The 22,301-nt window shown below is 37.5% G+C and overlaps 1 protein-coding gene across 1 annotated transcript in view; it reads right to left on the bottom strand.

Annotated features, from left to right (window-relative positions):
• LOC126354627 (uncharacterized) overlaps nucleotides 1–22,301 on the bottom strand; it is a 276,170-nt gene that overhangs the window by 193,019 nt on the left and 60,850 nt on the right. Inside the window, exon 6 of the mRNA XM_050004393.1 lies at nucleotides 14,977–15,422. Coding sequence (XP_049860350.1) covers nucleotides 14,977–15,422 — 446 coding nt within the window. The remainder of the gene's footprint in view (nucleotides 1–14,976; nucleotides 15,423–22,301) is intronic.

The raw sequence follows: 22,301 nt of genomic DNA, 5'->3' as shown, positions 1-22,301 counted from the left end.
CTGAAGTGAATGCCACGAAATGGTTCCTTCATCTTCGGAATCAAATCAAAGTGACAAAGACTTAATTCTGAGGAGTATGGTGGGTGGTAGTGTACTTCCCAGTCCCAGCGACTGAACAGAGCAGCCACAGCTTGCGCTGTATACATCCGCGCATTGTCATGCAAAGTTATGTGTGAGTTGCACAGTCGCGGCTTCTTTCGCAAAGGTGGTCGCAGGTGATGCTCCAAAAACAAACAGTAATACTGTGCATTAATAGCCGGCTGTGGAGGAACATAACGCGTTAGGATAACACCATCACAGTTGTACATGAGAATCACCATAACTTTCACCATACTGGGGCTTTGACACACTTTCGACTTTCATGGCAACCCCTAATGATCCATTCATTGGATTGGCGTTTCAGTTTTGGCTCATACGATGTGTCCCATATCATAGCCAGTGTTACGATACAGCATAAGAAAGCCTCTCCTTCTCACTCATAGTGCTCCAAGTGCACCTGAGCAGCATCGTAATGCATCCATATCTGCATTTCCAACAAGGCACGCAGAACCGATCATGATGCAATTTTTCACAAGCCCAGGCATTCCTTCAGCATGCGAAGAACAGTCATATGTGCTAATCCAGTTTCGTGGGCGAACTCATGAATCGTATGACATTGATTATTGTTCACTAACACAGCAACAGCATGCACTTCTTCTTCAGAGACGCTAAGATGACCTGCCCGATGCAAGTCTGCCACAGTTTGTTGCCCTTCGTTGAAGGCTTTTACCCAACGTGCCATGTTCTGTACAAACCCAATTCCCTGCACGCCACTTGAAGACCTTGATGACACTGTCGTGCTGTACGACCTCTGGCACATTCAGTTTTGATCCAAATCCACTGTTCCTGTTTCAAAAACGTAGTGACACCGTTACATTAGAACGATCACTCACAAGTGACTGTGTTTCCCTCCATTGTGCGCATGCCAGTGACGTAGGATGGGTGAGTCCATTTGCGACAATATTAATTCCATTGGATAGTGTCTCCACAGCAGTGTTGCCACTATTTAAGTTCCAACCTACGTATATCATACTTCACAAGCCACATAATGGTGTGTGGCAGAGGGGACTTCTGGTATCACTAACTGATCCCTCCTACCCTGTTCTATTCACAAATGGCCTGTGGGAAGAATGATTGTTGGTAAACCCCTGTGTACGCTATAATTTCTCGAAATTCCTTGTTAGTAGGAATGAAATCATAATAAATTTTGGTGACAAGGAATGTTTAATACCTTATTTAAATGCTGTCAAAAATTTTAGCAACAAGCATTTACAATTACTTTGAAATAACATATAGTAACATAGCAATATAACGAAAGTTGCTACTAACCATATAGCGGAAATGCTTAGTCACAGAAAGGCAGAATAATATAACTGTCGGAAAGTTTGCTTTCAACCAACAAGGCCTTTGTAAATAATAGACAACACCCCCCCACCCCCTCTCCACACACACACACACACACACACACACACACACACACACAAACACACACACACACACACACACAAACGCAGCTCACATGCACATGACCACAGTCTCTGACACCTGGGACAATTCATTATATTATTATATTCCATCCTGGATTTCCATTGTTTGATACAGTAACATAACACTTGTGGAACTACACGTTTTTGACAAATGTGCCACAAACAAAAATTTTAGATTATAATTATGTTAATGTTTACATCTTTCATTATTAGGAAGCAAATGAGGAGATCGAGTTATAATAATAAATAATTATTTTAATGTGCTGGCACTTGAGTTAGCATCCATATACAATTATTTACAATCTCATTTTACATTTTCCATACATATACTCTTGTTGCTGTGTTGCGATTTTGTTGCCATCTGAACAAGTTAATTATGCTTCTTCAAGAGTACATATACCATTGTAATGAATACGAAAACAAAACTACAATGGAGCAACAGGACAGTATATTGTCAGCCATGTCCACATGATCAATGTGATATGCTGGTCTCTTGAGATAGGTATCTGGTTGATTTCCTAAGACTACAGAGCATTTTCTGGTGAACTACAGCCACATTTTTCTGGTGTGTGGGCATGTTTCGGGATAGTTTTTGACTTATTCAAAACAGATTCAGTTTGACGCCATTTTCGGATTAAGTGTTGCATGGCACTATTTGCTGGCACTTTACACCATTAAACTTCTCAGTAAACAATTGATAATATGACTGTTACCATATAACTTTCCAAAATGAACACCCACTGCTCCACTGTGAGTACAATTGGCCTTTTCCAGTGTTCCATTCACACTGACACGTCCAGCACTAGTGTGAACTTGTGTGGATCATGTGGTGTGCACACACGTGCTGTTCATGTGATGATGTGTGTTTATATATGTACATTCACATCCAGTCTCATCCACTCGTCAGAGCTGCTTTTATTTGCCCCGTTATGTACATCGTTATGCTACAAGCAGAGTGGACACTGATCTGAAAAGATAACCTGATGCTACTGAACCCATGAGTTGCGTATTCACATGACAGTCAGTGGATCCTATTCAGTGCAGGCAGTAATATTGGTGAAGTACAAAGTGTTTTGCGTGGATTCAGTTCTCATCCGAGTTTATTATTATAATTATTTTAAATGTGTAACAGGCATAACAGTGTAAACAAATAATGGGTCTGAACAATGCAGATTTTCATTTGATTGAACTTTTTGTAAATGTAAGACAGTAAAATTCAGAATGACTGTCTTTCTTTCTTTGCAGGATGCTGGCTGAAAATTGATGGTAAAGCATTTGGCTTTAGCTTACTAACACCATCATTTCGATTATATTTGAGTTGATCAGTTGCAAAATGAAGCTTAAAAAAGAAAAAAAAATACAAGATGAATGTATGGGAGGCCCTTTATTTAAACTTTTTTTCAGTGCTTACTTGAATAACTCTACCACAGTTCAGCTCAGTGGAAGAAAGTGGTATCATTCCTTGGTAGGGCACAACAATTTTACGTAGGTCCAATTTCTTACCTCACACAGTTTAGGCTGATTCATAAGAGAACTGGTCCTTTTCCCTATTCTACGCAACCACACCCTGCGATGTTCTGCAGTTCTTTCTCTTTGTGGAATACTGGCAAGCCACATGGCAGCAAGACAGCCCACGAAGGACTTTGGCGACAGGGTAAATCGACAGCTAGGGAAGATGTGCACATCTTTGGCCAAGTGACACTTCCAGGTACTGAATTTAACTTGAGAATACATTGAAAGTACTGTACTTCGTTTTATGGTCTCTTAAAATTAAACTACTGGCAAACCAAGGCAGCTACACTCAACATTGGCATGTCATACTGAAGCTTATATGAACAGTAAGCACATAATAACTTGGTTTACCTGAAACTCTTATAATTCTAGAGTAATGAAGACTTTGATTAATATGTTTCGATCGAATGAATCATAGTAGAATGTAATCCACAGAAACTCATAGCATAATGTCAGCATATGTTCCCTTATACCTTACCCAACATATATTTAGCATTAATTTCAAATAACATTTATGTGCCAGATTTGTATTATGTCGGAAGATTAAATCAGGCCACTATCTAAAACAGTCATAACTAAAATCTGGTATTTCTTAACTATAAACTGAGTGTATCACAAGGAAGAACAGAAGTACGTGCACCTTTTTAATGTGACACGGTTATTTCTACATTATGTTTTACTCATCTTGAAGTAGTGCATGGCAGCATCATTCAATGTATTTGTTGATAACTGCTATGCTTATTTTGATATGTTGCGTGGTAATTAAATGTACACACTTGTTGATATGGGCATTTTTTATTTATTTTTAGCAAGTCGTGAAATTTAGACTCATGTAGTTTGGTTTTAAAAAACAGTACTGGAGTGCCTCACCATCTTGGTGGCTCTTGTGTGACAGAGGGCCAGGAGGGTCAACAGTTGGCAGCCAGAAGTTGAACTTCATTTTCTTAGCAGGGTAATTTCATGTGAAAGCACCCAGTGGCCGTTGTCCTTATGTCACAGATTTTTCTGAAAATTTGGTGTAGGAATGTACATAATGAGTTAGGGTTAAAATATTTTTTCTGGAGTTTTTTGACCAAAATTGTAATTAGGAGACCATTTTGAAATGTTGGCCCCTTCTACCAAACTGGCGTTGAGAAACGAAGTGCCGCGTTGAGAAACGATGTGCCTTGTAAATATGTAACCACTATAACTTTTCTATTTATGAATCAATTTTATTCAATTTGGTGTCATTGGAAAGTAAAAGAATAGAGTTATAATAAAAAAAAATTATTAAAGTGCTGTGTCTAAGCAATAAATGTTTGAAAATTTGTAATTACTGTAATTTCTCACCTTTGTTATCATCTGAATTTTTGTTTCAAATAATTCCTACTGCCAAACTTTTCAACATAAAAAAATCAAAAGGGTGTTTGCCCTCTATTGTTAGATCTTTACTTGCCGTAATAATTAATTGCTTCAAATAGCTAATCAACAATACATGAAACAACAATGAAAAATTCAGTCTAGCAGCAACATTCACATGCAACACAGGCTGTGTGTGCTAGGTTTTTGTGTGTCTGTGCACTTTATATATCTGAAGGACTTATTTGTCTTGATTTTGTTCTTCTTACATAAGGAGCCATTCTGCTTGGTAATTAAAGAACAAGAAAAAGTTTCAAACCACCCAGTTATTTTCTGCAACATACACAGTTGATAAAAAATCACAATGGAAAACAAATGTTCTTTAGGTTTTGTGTCAGCAGTTATGTGTCAAAAGAAAAGTAGTAGCAGTGAAGAGCTTGATTTAATAGATATGTCAAGTCTGAATCAAGCTGATATTGAATTATTGAAGCTAAGAAGCACCTGTGAAAATACTGAGTGTGTTTGTTCTTCTCACAAAAGGCTCTATTTGGGAACATTTGAAGACAGACAAAGAATTCGCTGCGACCCTTTTAAGAAGCATGGTAAAAAGACTGCTAAGAAATCTTTGAAACCCATTTCTTTAACCATGGCAAGGAAATATAAAACACTTGGACTTATCCCAGGTACCAAGCTGTGCAATACATGCCATAAGGACATTTTATCTCCTATGGGGGATAACCTTCCAGGGATGGATGAATGTGAAGTTGAAGATCAAGAATATACACAAGATCCATCTACAGCTCCTCAAAAACTTAATGAAATTTGTGAACTAGTTGAAATTTCATAATTTAAGGTTACCAAGAGAGCAAAAGACACATGTCCAGAATACATTCAATCCAAGTCACGTCGCTTAGCTTTAAAATTACAGCAAACAGCATCAGAAGTGCTACATTTTCCAGTGAAAAATGTGAATGAAAAAACTAGCAGTGCTGAATGTACAGACTGTAATATTTTAATGCAAAAACTTAAAAAGAAATTCAGCAGAAGTTCTGTTAAAGAAAAACTACAAATACTTACCTTAGCACCAGCTTTATAGAGTAAAGAAAAGTTCCAAATGTTTTTAACATTACCGAATACATGGTGAAGAAATCGAGGGTATTGCTAAAAGAAGATGGTATTTTGTCAAAAGGGAGTTATAAAGTGGGAAACAGAATAGGTAAGGATGTGGAAAAACGTGTCCAGAATTTTTACTGTGAAGATGACATAAGTCGCATTTCTGCAAATAAATAAGACTGTCTGTCTGTCTGTCCCTTCAGAAAATGGCAAAAGAGTGTATAAGACAAAAAGACTAATTTTACATAATCTGAAAGATGTATACTTAGCTTTCAGAGAAAAATACCCTGAAGATAAAATTATTGTTACTAAATTTTGTGAACTTAGGCCAAAATAATGTGTTACTGTAAACAGTTGTGGAATGCATAATGTATGCGTATGCATGTATCACCAAAACGTAAAACTGTTAATGCATGCTGCACATGTGAAAGAACCATACACTGAACATCTACAGAAACTTTTTTGCAATCTGGAAAACGAGGAGTGCGTGCTGCATCGCTGTTCTCGGTCTCCTGACGAATATGAACTGCGCAATTTTTTAATGGAGCTGGAGTCCTTACAAGATTGTGAAAAATGTTGTATTCAAACAATGGATGCAAACTGATCGACCTACACTGGAGACATTAATAAAGACAACCGATGAATTTGTTAAGTAGCTCATCCAAAAACATCAAAACTTAACACAACATCATTATGTATCAAAATATCACAGTCACTACTTCAAATCAAGCAAAGAAACCCTCTCTTATACTACATTTATCATCATAGTGGATTTTGCAGAGAACTATACCTGTTTGCTTCAGGATGCTGCACAAGGATTTCACTACCAGAACATTCAAGTAACCCCTCTTCCTTTTGTGGTGTACTTTAAAACAGATGATTGCATTAAGTCAATGTCATTGTGTTGTATAAGTGACTGTTTGCAACATGATAAAAACACATTCTGTTTCCCAGAAAACTGCTCTCACTTATGTATTGGAACAATTACCACACATCCAGCATGTCATGTACTTCAGTGATGGCAGTTCTGCACAATATAAAAACTTTAAGAACTTTTTAAATTTGTGCCATCACAAGCAAGATCATGGAGTAACTGCAAAATGGAATTTTTTTGCCACTAGTCATAGCAAAAATGCATGTGATGGAGTTGGTGGTACTATTAAACGTTAGCAACAAGAGCAAGTTTACAGTGCCCATATGACAATCACATTTTCAGTCCAAAAGATCTGTTTACATTTGCCAAAACTCATGTTCCAGGAATAGAAATCTTCCATGTTACAACAGAGGGGATAACAAAGTTCTCGAACATGTTACAAGAATGGTTCTACCATTCCTGGGACAAGAGTGAATCATTTTTTCAAACCACTGAATGAAAACAAGTTGCTGATAAAGCGTGTTTCATCAAGTTGCTGATAAGGCATGTTTCATCATCTACTAAATTCATTCAAGTTCCTCATGGAATTCAAAACACTGCCTCTAACACAATTAAACAAGAAACATTTGTCGGAGCTATCTACGATAACCAATGGTGAGTTGGAAAAATTCTAGAGATAAGTGAAGAACACAGAGATGCAAAAGTCAAGTTCATGAGTCCAAGTGGCCCTTCCTCAAGTAATTCATGGCTACTTCACACTGATGTTTGCTGGATACCTTATGAAAACATTTTAATGACTGCCTGCTCCTAGTGCAAGCGCAAGTACTAGTAGTTTATATACTTTTGAATCAGACATAATATTGTCCATTGAAAATTTGTTTGACAGAATCAATGCTTTTTAGAATTTTATGAAAGTGTTTTATGAGAACTGATCATCATTTATGACCACTAGGTAAGAGTCACAAAATGAAACGTGTATATTATTATTTATTTTCTTTCTGTTTTAAATGATTAAACAGAACAAACATCTTTCTGATTTTTTTACGTTAATATGTATGACCATAGGAATTATAATTAATGATGTAAATAAAATAGAAAGAAACTTCCACATGGAAAAAATATATTAAAAACAAAGATTCCAAGACTTACCAAGCGGGAAAGCGCTGGTAGACAGGCACAATAAAATAACACACAAAATTTCAAGCTTTCGCAACCGGCGGTTGCTTCGTCAGGAAAGAGGGAAGGAGAAGGAAAGATGAAAGGATGTGGGTTTGAAGGGAGAGGGTAAGGAGTCATTCCAATCCCGGGAGCAGAAAGACTTACCTTAGGGGGAAAAAAGGATAGGTATATACTCGCGCACACACACACACACACACACACACACACACACACACACACACACACACACATATCCATATACCAAAGGTATATGTACGGATGGATATGTGTGCCTGTCTACCGGCGCTTTCCCGCTTGGTAAGTCTGGTAATCTTTGTTTTTAATATACCATAGGAATTCTTGGGGCAAAATTTAAAATGGTGAAACTTGTGATTTTTACGAAAAAAATTCATGAAGTTAGTAAATACTTTTTTTAAAATGACATTAATTACAGATTTGCACATATTTATATGCACAGTTGCAGCATTTTTATAGTTTAGTGATATAGTTGGTTCTTTTATCTTTCCAATGACACCAAATTGAATAAAACTGATTTATAAATAAGGGAGTTATAGTAGTTAAAAACTTTCAGCCTACTTTTCGTACTGTTGCCACATGGAGAAAATGCTACACATTTCAAAATAGCCCCCTGACTACAGTTTTAATCAAAAAATCTGGAAAAAAAAATTTATCACTTGCTTACACCAAATTTTTACAAATATCTGTGACATGATGGCAACGAGATATATTTATTTTGGGTGATTTTAAATGAAATGAGCCAGCAGCAATACAGCCATACTGTTTCAATGCTTAAAAAATTCATGAGTGTGGAACTGGAGCAGCCACTTGGACTGTGTCTGCTCTCAGGTGTTGTGTTTTTACTTGTGACTGAAGGATAGTAGCCATATTATGGTTATCATTCACAATTTCCAATTGAACCAATCCTTCACTGAAGTTGATTAATCTGGATTCTTACACTTGTCTAGCATCTTCAACAGTGTCTGGCACACAACATTATCCAATTGAGTACAAAAATCAAGATATTCCAATTTATATATTAATCACCACTGGTCCATCATGCAGAAGTGTATCACAAAAGAAAATACAATCTACTTCTTCATGTTAAGACACCTTCATGGCTTGTCAGTTTCCATCCAGAAAACATCTGATAACAACCCTTTCAAAGTGTTAGATGACTTATATAGTTTTTTTCCAGCATTACTTTATGCAAGTCAGGTAAGGAAACAACTCTACAGTTGACCTGACCATGAAGCTACCAGCAGCACCAAAATTCTTTTAAGCTCTCACCAATCCCTGTGACTGAAAAGACATTGCAAAAACAGAAATCTACAGGTTACATGATCAAGGTGTGGTAGAACAATTACTGCCAAGGTATTGGACACCAAAAGTGGCAATAAAGAAACAAAATAGCAAACTCCATCTATGTGGTGATTTTAAAATGGCCATAAATTCTCAGGCAACAACAGACCTCAAATTAGTGCAGTAAAACTACAATCTACCTACTTTTTTCTATCTTTTATTATTTTCGAAAAATCACTTTGTACAGGTATTCCTGTAATTGCTGCCACACACAGAAACACAACAGATTGTGATAATCGTATCCCTGTAATTGCTGCCACACACAGAAACACAACAGATTGTGATAATCAACTCATCTTTTGAACTGGCTCACTAAAAAATACAAGAAAGAGAGAAGAGTTTCTGAGCAATCAGGGGCAGCTGTGAAGGGATAACAACAAAGAAAATATGAAATTCAACAAGTAATCATAACTCAGGCTAACACATAAATGTATCTAAAAATAACTTGAAAGGAAAACTCATCATCACTCATCAATGCAGTTTTTAATACATATTTCAGTTATTTGACTCACTATTAATCAGTTTTTTCCTCCCCCTTGCAGATCAACCTGTTGAAATAATGGAATCAAGCATCTAAGCTTTCTGCAGCCTTTAATAATTGCATGATCAGTTACAGGACAACAGTTACATTCTGATAGCTATTGTTGAAGGAAGAAATACAAGAGGTCCTCAAAAAATTTCAATTAAAATTAGAAGTGAGTTAAATTATTGAAAATTTTGCGATCAAATAGAACTATTTACAATTGTTGAGAGGAGAAGATTACTGAAATAAAGAATCAATTTACGGATAGGAAACTGCAGGCTGCTATTGATCATTGGGATGGTCAATTGATTCCTGCATTAATAGGTTACAATGTCATTGACAGATTTCCTGTGAGTCTTTGTGGGAAATTTCTTAAGAGTGTCTGCATTACTGTCTGAGAGCTGATAGGAGCAGACAACAACTGCCTATGAAATTCTTGCTGAACAGGATTTTCAGTTATAAGTTAATGCAGTTTCTGCCACAACAGCATCAAATGTGGGGTCTTTTTAGAAGTGAGTGTGTTTTAATTGAATTTTTTTAGAAAAAATGTCTTGCATTTACCTTGCAGGTATAACATATGTAAAACAATCTCAGAAATATTTTTAAGGAAAAGATGGGATGTGCAAACAGAGATGTTAACAGAATATCAGAACATTTGGTCTGAAATCCATGTTAATTAAATACCCAACTGGAATTGATGAAAAGGCCAAGGAACATTTCTACAGAGGACTACAGAGAATTTTTAGAATTAATCCTGTCTTCTGGAGCTATTGATTATGCAAGCTGGATGAAAAAGGTATTTATTGCTTTGTAAAGGAACTGAAAATATTGTGATTTAATCGCAGAGGTGCTGAAAAATTGTTCCAGTGACACACCAGAGAAATATCTGGTAAACTTTTTATCTTTGAGAGACATAGGAACAATTTCGCCCTTCGTTTTTTATTTCTTGTATGAACGACTACTTTTTGTTCTGATGGGCTGGTGGGATGTCGTACTGTCTAATTACTAGTGTGTGTGTGTGTGTGTGTGTGTGTGTGTGTGTGTGTGTGTGGTAAATGAATGAGTTAAAAGACGCAAGATGTGTTTTATATTATTTTCATCGCACAACAAGCCTTATTCCCATGCCTATGGAGTATTTATGTTAAGCAGAGAAGGCGAGTTATAGATGGAACCGAAGATCTTCAAAACGGCGCTGCTCAACAATAGAGGTACGTGATTGTGCTCTCTACTTTCCTTTCGTGGCCGCTAAAATTACTTCCGATTCGTTTTGCCGAGACATTCAGAACCTGCAATTTTCTTTTTCTTATAAAAATACTAGTCCGATGCAAAAGAAATACTCTTAGATTTAAATAATTGCCATTCTTTTACCCAGGCCACGGGGAATGATAGAACGTACGTGCCTCTACTCTGAATGTACGTTCGCAATCTCCGAGTGTGTTACGACGAAATTATTTCACAATGAAAATTTTTCACCAGACCGCAACCACTCGCACGCGAATGTACGTACCCTCTGAATGTATCTAGTCAGTCACGCGCGTTGTTCAAAAGCTTTACTTTTAATATTCAGTGGATTACATTTCCAAAATTAATTTTTGTTTATGCTGCAAATCGTACTTCACGTGAAGTATTTATTACATAAGTTTCAGGCTCAATTTAATAAAAAAAAAAAAGATTCCGAATAATAGAAATAAAGAATAACAATCAAACAAATCAAACCTAAATAAACATAAAGAGGGAACGTTACAGCTTGAAAATATTTATTTGCATTATCACCACAAGAAGGGAATTCAGTTTTTAATATTTGTATTTTCCTCATTAGAGTGTATGTAAAAGCATGGTTAAACTTTTCAGTTGCCAAACCAGACAATTTGGATTTCAGCTTCCTTTAAAACTTTGGAAATCATCATCTCTGTTGTTATGTAGTGAAACTGAAAAATCTGTCACCCTAGAATTCTTTTTTATCTTAATTTGCATATAAAATTAAAAAGGTCAATATACAGAATTGTATGGCAGAACCATCAGGTGAAGATATTAAAAGGTTTCAGGTAGCAATCAACACTCTTAGATAATTGGAATAAACAGTTTTTGAGTAACAAAATCTGACTATTTTTACAGACATAATTTGAGTGACAAGTTATTAAGTCAGAGTCATATCCTTTATAGTGGTATGGAAACTAAGATTCTACACACTGTTAATAAACTGAAAGTGATCCAACCTAGAAATACAACCAGCTCATGCAGGACTGCCATAAATTATTTACGAAAAATTTGAAACAGGCAGGACTGCCATAAATTATTTACAATAAACATGAAACATAAACTGTGTGTGCTTCGCAATGTAATCAGGTACCACTGTAAGTTTCTGGGGCATAAAACTGAAACTTCACACAATTTCTAAAACAAAATGCAATTTTCCAATCACATATGACACACACACATGGTATGTAAAATTACTATACAGCGTATTATTAAAATTGATACACCAATACCCATATTAAACTGAATGTAGCAAAGTTGTTACAACTTCCTTGCAGATTAAAACTATATGCAGATCTGGATTCAAATTCAGAACCTTGCCTTTGGCAGGCACTCCAGACTGACATTGACCTTCTTCCAAGCTTCACTTCTGCCAACACAACTTACCATTTCTCTGCAGTATAATTTCTTCCAGGACTGCTAGCCCAGAAAACTATGTACAAGAGTTTCTGTGAAAGAATGTAGGAGAGACGTAATGGCCGAAGTGAAGCTGTGTGAGCAGATTGTGAGTCAAGCCTGCATGAGATCCAGCACATAGCTTTAATGTCAGAAAATTTCGAAACAGCACATATGCTGCTGCAGAGTGAGAATCATCTTGACATAAAGTTGTTGGTTCGCTACTTGGAAGTGGAGAAGGTGGGGTGAGGGAAAGAAAACAAGGGGGTAGGGGAATTTTAAGCAATCCCCCCCCCCCCCCCCAAAAAAAGTGCAAGAGCCAGAAAGCAGTCCTTCCCCTACCCTTAAAATGTGAGGGCCTAGGGCACTCCTTCTTTTACTTCTTTTACTACTGTGCCCAAATTATACACAATTCATTTTCTTGCACAAAAGTACCCAACTGGAGGAAGCACAAAAAGAATCAAAACTGAAAAAGTAGAAACACCTTGGTGTTTCTCATGGATATATGTCTTCAGCCCTGCACAAGAGAACCATTATCATAATTTTACAAGCAGTATTCTATAATTTTTAGAAACAAAGACCCTGGCTCTGTCATAGAAGATACCATCAGTATAGCTCTTCTTGTTTAGCTCAACTATGAGTGGAGGAATCTTTTTATAAGTTAAATTCAAATATTGTTAAGAAGTCAGTGCTAGAAAACTCTGCCTGTATTTTGCAACAGACTAACATTTTGGAAGGTTTTAAGGAACATGAGAGTGTGGGGAAACCTATCAAACTAAAAAAGACATGGAAGGAGATTATGGATCAATAATTAACACTTACTTGGTTCTCTCAAATTATACAAATGTTTATTTCTACTGTAAACACACACTGTTAATTAACTTATAACGATAATGGTCCACAATAGATTATAGAAACTCAACAGAGGATTCTCATATTTGACGCATGGCATCCTCTCCACTTCTCCCTGAACAGCTCTTGCATATTCAACCCTACTTGAATATCAATTTTACACCCTGCTCAACAAAACAAAGAAAACAATGCCAGTTGTCTGCTTCAGGTTAACCAAAATTGAAATGTTTTGCAATATTTAAAATAAGTGTAATTTTAGAAACGAATCCTTTTTAGGTCTTGAAACATTTACTAGTTCCCTTTCTTTCCCTTTCGTACTGTAGTCCTAAATACTGTACCTCTTTTCACTTTTGTATCTCTTTTCGCTTTTCCACTGCAGTCACCATTTCAAACTCAACATATATGTTTTTGGCACACAACATGCTGAACAATATCGGTGTTTTTTTGCTGATAACATTATTATAGTAAGCTGATACACATACAGTCCATCAGTTTGATGTGATCATGTCAGTGACTCCACTCTTCAACAGATTAAATCTCGACACCTGTAGGATGTCATTATTGGTTACTTTTCTCTTCTACTCATCATAAGTAGAACACAGTAAATGATCATTCACACTAGCGACAATGCTGAGACCAGAGGAATAAACAGGCAGTTGTGTGGTCAATGATGGCAGAGTTAATCAAGTGAACAGCTAACGAAACGCAAAGTTCAGAGTACAGTGAAAGTAATCGTAAGTGTGCACAAACAGTCCAGGGAGCGATCTGAACTGAAAAAATATAAACACAATCAAGCTCAATCACTCTCCTATATATGGCATGTATCATACACATAAGAGAATAGCAAGTACTGCTGGACAAGTGCAGGACCATGGTATTTAACAGACTCTGTTACATCAGTACACAGGTCCACATGACAAGCCAGCAGCAGCAGCAGCAGTAGCGCATTCCACAGGAGCAAGCTGGTGCCGTAGCATGAATCCTTAGCACTTCTGACTTTTCCTCCGTATCAATTCTTGGGCTGGGTGAGGCATCTGAACCACTGGTGGATACTAAAGTTAGAATTTCAAATATCCTATAGAAACAAATAACATATAATTCTATTTAAAAGCATTAGTTGCTGTAAAAAGTACTGTCTGAATTATATTCAGTGTTCAAGCTGGTCTTCATGACAGTACATGGACATCAGATGGGGAAGCAAAGCCTTTCAGCAACTGAGTTTGTGCTTCAACATGTGAATCTACACTCTGCAGAACTGACATCGTTCTTTAAACTGTAATGCCTATTTTTACTTATGATCATTTGTGATAGTTCATCACTCACATATATACAATTTAAATGTTCACAAGCAATATCTAATTCTTAGCCATGAGATTGAAAATAAAGTTAATAACAATGGAAAATGATAAGTGTAAGAAAAATATAAATTGTAACACACTCAAAATTCCTTCATTGTAATACCCAATTTCTTTTTTAGTTCTTGCTCAATGAATTCTCAGTTTAATGTAATACTGGAAACAGACCACAAAAAGAGCAACTTTGACTTATAACCAGTAAAGAAGCAACGTCAAGTTACAGACAGGCACAATAAAAAGATACTTACATAAAGCTTTCAGATACAGCCTTCATCAATAAAGAGAGACACACACCATTCAAGCACAAGCAGGCACACCTCACACACACATGACTGCCAACTCCAGCATCTCAGGCTGGATGTGTGTGCCTGCTTGTGTGTGTAAACAGTGTGTGTCTCTCTCTACTGATGAAGACTGTGGCTGAAAGCTTTATGTAAGTGTCTTTTAATTGTGCCTGTATGCTACTTCTTTACATTAAGTAGCAAACTGTCTTTTCCTACATTGTCGATATTCCTACTTGGAGTTTCCATTGTTTGATCATAACCAACAAATACAGACTAAAGTGATAATCCAGGAAATTACATGATAACACAGTTCTGAAACTAGAATTATTTATGTTCCTCTTAACTTGTAAAACTACAATATCCTACAAACTCATGTTTTCATTTCATCTTAAACAACACAAAAATTCACCTTTGAGTTTGAGGACAGAGTTAGTTTACATGGTCTTTCTTTTGAAAGAACTTCTCCTGATGGTGCTGGTGTCGTAGTTTTGTTAGAGCTCTGGCATTTAGGTGATAATTCGTCTGCTTCAATTGAGGGTTCCATTTCCTTAGTACTGTTGGACAACTTTGGTTTATTTGAGGTCTTCCTTGTCTGTGAAGTACTTTTCATAGTAGCTGAGCTATTTGTCCCAGACTGCATTCTGTCTTTATTAACATTTTTCCTGCCTTTGTGAACAGTGGAATTCATTTCAGAAGTTTTTTTGCCTAATTTTATGGGGGATGAACCACTTGTCTTTGAAGGCATTTTATTTTTATTAACTTTGAGGACAGTGACAGTTGTTTCAGAAGATTCTTTATCTAATTTGGTGGGAGATGCCTTTTCAGTAGATGTTGCAAAGCATGTTTCATCCATGTCTGAAACAAATACAGTTATATCACAAGCTTCTTTAACAATCAATTTAAAAATGTAATTGAGAAATTCAGCACAGCCAGATGAAAAGATAAGGCATTTTGGTATATGCAACAGTTAGTCTCACAAGCATAAAATCTATTTGATATATCATTCCAACTATTTCCAGAGAAATCATGAAAATAATTAATTTTTTGAAAGCAAAAGTCCTCCTAAAGTTTTAAATCACTTCAATTAAAATATTAAAAGCAGTTTTTTTGTATAGCTGCTGTACACAGCTAAAGAATAATTTTCACAATGTAACTTTCCAGGCAGACTAAAGTACACCATTGTTAGACTCCTACTTCAGGAAGGGACTGTCCCTGTGATACAATATCCACAGTCAACAGTTATCTTCAGGAGTTCTGGGAACTGGGGTGATGCAGAACTTTTTTTGATATATTTATATAAAATTACTGATTTTGGTCCCTGTTGCAAGCGACCATCTTCAGGGTGTTTTAGTTTAGTGCTGAATGAGAAAACTTTGTTTCTTATATGCCTGCAGACATAGCTGTTATCTAATTCTGACACACTGTTTAGGATGAAGGGGAGGGTTGTTAGAAGTCTTTATTGGTGTTTTTATTATTTATTTTCATTGGTGGAAACCCGGCGTTTTGATTGGTGTTTGCATTACTGCTTGTGATTGGTGGAAATCGGCGAATAGAAAACCAGGCAGCAGCTGTAACGTGGTGTTGTTTTCCTGCCGGCCGAGGCACGCCAGTACTCTGTGTATCTACAGCTGCTGCGGTATCCCACGCGTCTGGATGTGTTGCTTCATGTGAGCTATTGTCCCATAGTGCTGTTATTGATGGCAGCCAAGACATTGGAAGTCGGTAGCCATCTTCTCCATTCATGTTGGCCGGTCACTTGTCTATTTCTATTGCCTCTCTAATCTTTCTCCTGAAAGTAAGATGCTGTTTCACCAGTATGCATGCTTCACCAAAATCAATTGCTATACATTCCTCCCCGTCCAACAACAATATTCCTACCCTCAGACCACACAGAAGCATCCCCCTTGTCACCCAATATTATCCTGGCTTCGAATACATCAATAAATTACTCCGCCAGGGATATGACTTTCTCAAGTCAACCCCTGAAATGAGATCATCCCTTGACAAAATTCTCCCCACACCACCCATAGCTGCCTTTCGTCGTCCCCCTAACCTCCGTAACATCCTTGTTAAGCCCTACAATATTCCCAGACTACCTTCTCTACCCAGCGGTTCCTACCCCTGTAACCGACCCCGCTGCAAAACCTGCCCCATGCATCCCCCCACAACCACCTACTCCAGCCCCGCTACTGGTAAAACATACACAATTCAAGGCAGGGTCACATGTGAAACTACACATGTCATTTATCAGCTGACATGCCTGCACTGCACAGCCTTTTACATTGGTATGACAACAACTAAACTGGCTGAGCGCATGAACGGACACAGACGAACTGTCCGCCTAGGAGATGTCCAATACCCAGTAGCGGAACATGCCCTCCAGCATAATTCTAGGGACCTAGGAACCTGCTACACCGTATGTGCCATTTGGCTTCTCCCACCCAACACCAGTCCCTCTGAACTGCGGAGATGGGAACTTGCACTCCAGCACATCCTTTCATCCCGCCATCCCCCTGGACTGAACCTACGTTAAACAACCTCACTCCCATTTACTTTTCAGTCTTCTCCTCTTTCCCTTTCCTCTTTAGCCATTCATGCATCTTTTCATCATACATCTTTATACTATACACCTCTTTACTTCTGTATGCATCCTCTTTGGTTTGAAGCTGGCACAGTACCTACAGTAGAATATCTTTGGCTTCCCTCTGACAACCATGCCTCCATCCTTGCTACCCTCCCTGTGTTCCTTTCCCTGTTGCTTCATAACTTGGGTTGTGAGTAACTAAATCCACTTTCCCTTCTTCCCTTTCTTTCCCCTCTCTCCTCCCTGATGAAGGAACATTTATTCCGAAAGCTAGGAACTTAAATTTTCGGTTGTTTTTTGTGTTTCTATCGGCTGTACTGAGCTGAGGTAAGTACTGGCCAGCCCCTCTATCTCTTTGTTAGTAATTGTTTCACATCTTTATATGAGATTTTCCATTAATTGTGTGAAATACATCTTTTATTCTGTTGTTGTTTCGGAAAATTGGCATGATGCCTGCTCGGAGGAGAATTCTGCCCACCTGTTCAGTGACAGCTTGAACATATGTTTTGTGCTTCCTTTTGCTCTTCCTCTACTGCATCATTCTTTGCCACGACAGTTTTATCTATTACTTTCATTCCATAACCATTGGCACAAAAAATTTACTTTATGTTTTATAGTTCACCCTTTAGATGTTCCCTATCACTGATCTTGTGAGCCTTCTTGGTTGAAGCGTGCAGGGTGGATTTCTTCTGCATAGGGTGATGATGGGAGGAGGCATGCAGTACTAGTTGGCTTCCTATACACTCTATGGCTCGATTTAGCATCAGGCTTTTTGTGAACTTCCATCTCGTGGAACGGCGGCACCACATTCTTTTCTATCTCCACAGTGAATGCAGTACTGCTGGTTGAGGTTTTGGTGGAAATTTCGTAGCTTGTCCTCTCGATGTGCCCAGATGTTGAAAGTATCATCAACATAATGGAATCAACATCCTGGGCATAGTGCTGCGGACTGGAGTGCTGTTTCTTCAAATGCTTCCATAAAGATGTCTGATGCAATAGGCGAGAGAGGGGAGCCCATAGCTACACCATCTGTCTGTGGCATATAAGAAACCAAGTTTTCTCATTCAGCAGTAAACAAAAACACCCTGAAGGAGATCGCTTGCAACAGGGACTGAAACATCGGTAGTTTTATATATACTGACTATGCGGTCACAAACCCAGAAAAATTTTATAGTATTTGACAATGGCCACAGAAACCTATGTTTATATTTCATCTACCACTTTACTGACTTTGTTAAAATATCTATAAGACAAGAATTCATCTACCAGGATCTTTAGTGATCTGTCTAAGGCATCTGACTGAGAAAATCACAACATACTTTTGGAGAAACTTTTATGGCTTTTGAGGTACAATGAGTAATTTATTCATTTCATATTTAAAATGGGAAATGAAGAGCCATGTTAGCTCAAGCAACTTTCATGATGCCTCTTCTTCTAAGTGGGCACAAACTACTTCTGGCATTCAAGGAAGTAAAATTCTAGGAACACTCTTTTCCTTGCATAAAATACCTTTTATCTTACACTTTGTTGGTGATGTAAGCATCATAATCAAGTGAAACAGCACTGCAACAACACAAGGAGCAATAAACAAAATATCCAGAAGTGTGTGTGTGTGTGTGTGTGTGTGTGTGTGTGTGTGTCATCGTCATAGACGTAGTTGCCCCCACCCCGCCTGCAACTGATTTTTTATTGGTCCAGTTTTAGTTGTGTTACTGTCATGACTTGCCATTAGGTGTCAGTACTGGTATGGTGATGTAGGGTTGAAACACAAGCATCAGAGTGCATTCGGGTTGCAGACAGTCATCATGGGTCTGCACAAGGTGAGCAAGGCTTTATTCATAAAGCTATTTCACCAAAACAACAGTGAAATGCGGCTGCTCTTTGTGAGTACTGATGCGTTAAGGAATACAGAGAGGTCCTCTTCCAGCACTGGGCTTGAAGAACATGATTCAAAAGGTTGAATTAACTGGGAATTTGAGAACTGCTCTTGGGAGAGCCAAATTGCTAATAGTGCTACAAATTGTTGCTGTTGCAATTGATGAAAATGCTGGACACAGTGTGTAGTCAAGACACACATTGGAGGTTAAAGATGAGAACAGCTTAGGAGGTAGCCAATATCCCACCTGAGATGTTTCGAGCAGCAATAAAGCAATCTCTAGCATAGCTCCACACTGCCATGGATGCAGATTGTTATCATATTGAACAATGCAACTTAGATTGTAAACATGGTAGACAATTAATAAACGTTAACCTTTCACATGTAAATTAAAATGTGCATCTTTCCATGATTTATAAATTATTTTCTTCTGGGTGCCCATTTAATTGTTTCCACAAAGTTTCATTGTTCTATGATCACTCATTTTTCATGGGGACCTCTCAAGGAGCGAAAGTTTAGTTATAACCAACCTGTACTGTCCAGTTTTCTTGTAACAAAATACACAAATCTGATTGCAAAGGAGGTGTAGCAAATTGAAAATATGAAAGGTACAGAAAGCATGAGTTACATCGATGCAATGATTTATGGAAACAGAGGAAGCTATGATTTACAAACAGAAGAAACTGTTATTATTGTGGTCTTCAGTACAAAGAATGGTTTGACACAGCTCTCGATGCTACTCTATCCTGTGAGAGAATCTTTATCTCCCAAGAACTACTGCAACCTACATCTTTCTGAACCTGCTTACTGTATTCACATCTTGGTCGAGGGAGATTTATGCCTCTATGATTTATACCCCCAAATTTTCCTTTAATACTAAATTGATGATCCCTCGATGTCTCAGAATGTGTCCCATCAATGGCCCCTTCTTTTGATCAAGTTGTGCCACAACTGTCTTGTCTCTACAATTCTACTCAGTACTTCCTCATTAGTGACACAATCAATCAATCTAATCTTCAACATTCTTCTGTAGCAACATATTTCGAAAGCTTCTGTTTTTCTTCTTGTCGACGGCTACACTCCATTCAAATACTTTAGAAAAGACTTCCTTATACTTAAATCTATATTCGCAGTTAACAAATTTCTTTTCTTCAGAAATGCTTTTCTTGCCATTGCCAGTCTACATTTTATATCTTCTCTACTTCGACTGTCATCAGTTATTTTGCTGCCCAAAAAGCAAAACTCAACTACTATGTCCCTTGCTGTCTCTGACAGAATTACAATGTCATCGCCAAACCTCAATGCTTTTATTTCTTCACCTTGAACTTTAATTCCCACTCTAAATTTTTCTTCGGTTTCCTTTACTGCTTGCTCAATGTACAGACTGAATACTATACGGGGACAGGTCACATCCCTGTCTCACTTTCTTCTCAACCACTACTTCCCTTTCATATCCCTCAACTTTTACAAATGCCATCTGGTTTCTGCACAAATAGTAAATAGCCTTTTGCTCCCAGTATTGTTGTCAACATTGTCAAAAGCTTTCTCTAAGTCTACAAATGTAGGTTTGTCTTCTTTAACCTATCTTCTAAGATAAGTTAAAGGGTCAGCATTGTTTTGCGTGCTCCTACAGTTCTCCAGTATCCAAACTGATCTTCCCCAGGGTCAGCTTCTACCAGTTTATCCATTCTTCTGTAAAGAATTCATGTTAGTGTTTTGCAACCATGACTCACTAAACTGAGAGTTCGGTAATTTTCACATCTGTCAGCAACTGCTTTCTTTGGAACTAGAATTACTACATTCTTCTTGAAGTATGAAAATATTTTGCCTGTCACATACATCTTGCACGTCAGGTGGAAGAGTTTTGTGATGACTGGCTCTCCTATGGCTATCAGTAGTTCTGGTGGAATACCTCCTACCCCTGGGGCCATGTTTCGACGTAGAGCTCTCAGAGCTCTGTCAAATTCTTCTTGCAATATTGTATCTCCCATCTCGTCTTTAGCTACAACATCTTTTCTTTCTGTAACATTGCCTTATAGTTCATCTCACTTGTATACAGCCTCTATATACTCCTTCCACCTTTCGGCTTTCCCTTCTTTGCTTAGTACTAGCTTTCCATCTGAGCTCTTGATATTTGTACAACTTCTTCTCTTTTGCCCAAAGGCCTCTGTAATTTTCCTGTAGGCAATATCTGTCTTTCTCCTATTGAAACATGCTTCTAAATCCTTGCATTTGTTCTCGAGCCATTCCTACTTGGCTATTTTGCACTTCCGGTCAATCTCATTTTTAAACGTTTGTATTTCCTTTCACCTGCTTCATTTACTTCATTATTAAATTCTCTCCTTTCATTAGTCAAATTCAATACCTTTGTGTTATCTGAGGATTTCTACTAGGCATTGTACTTTTACCAATTTGATCCTCTGCTGTCTTCACTATTTCATCTCTTAATGCCACCCATTCATCTTCTACTGTTATTCCTTTCCCCTGTTCTAATCAACTGTTGCCCAATATTTCCTCTGAAACTCTCAGCAACCTTCAATTCTTTCAACTTATACAGGTCACATGCCCTTAATTTCCTACATTTTTTGCCATTTTTTCAGTTTTAATCTACAGTTCATAACCAACAAATTCTGGTCACAGTCCACATCTGTTCTGGGAAATATCTTACAATTTAAAATCGAGTTCCTAATCCTCTGTTTTTCCATTATATAATCAGTCTAAAACTTTCCTGTGTCTTCAGGTCTCTTCCATGCATAAAACCTTCTTTTTCTTTTATGATTTTTAAAGCAAGTGTTAGCAATGATTAAATTATGCCCTGTGTAAAATTCTACCGGATGCCTTCCTCTTTCATTCCTTTTCCCCAGTCCATATTCACCTATTTTTCCTTCTCTTCCTTTTCCCACTACCGAATTCCAGTCCCCCATCACAATTAAATTTTCGTCTCCTTTAACTTTAAGAATAATTTCTTTCACCTCATCATACTTTTGCTGAATCTCTCCATCATCTGCGGAGTTAGTAGGCATATAAACTTGTACTAATGCGGGAGGCTTGGGTTCTGCATCTATCTTGGCTTCAATAATACATTCATTATGCTGTTCATAGTAGCTCACCCACATTCCTATTTTCTTATTCATTATTCCGCTTTACCCCTACTTAACTTTGTATTTATAATCCTGTATTCACCTGACCAGAAGTCTTGTCCCTCTTGCCACCGAACTTTATATTTCCCACTATTTCAACCTATCCATTTCCCTTTTTAAATTTTCTAACCAAT

The sequence above is a fragment of the Schistocerca gregaria genome, chromosome 3 (assembly GCF_023897955.1).
Source record: "Schistocerca gregaria isolate iqSchGreg1 chromosome 3, iqSchGreg1.2, whole genome shotgun sequence".
Taxonomy (NCBI): domain Eukaryota; kingdom Metazoa; phylum Arthropoda; class Insecta; order Orthoptera; family Acrididae; genus Schistocerca; species Schistocerca gregaria.
The sequence above is the reverse complement of the archived record's forward strand: the minus strand, read 5'-3'. Positions and strand labels throughout refer to the sequence as shown.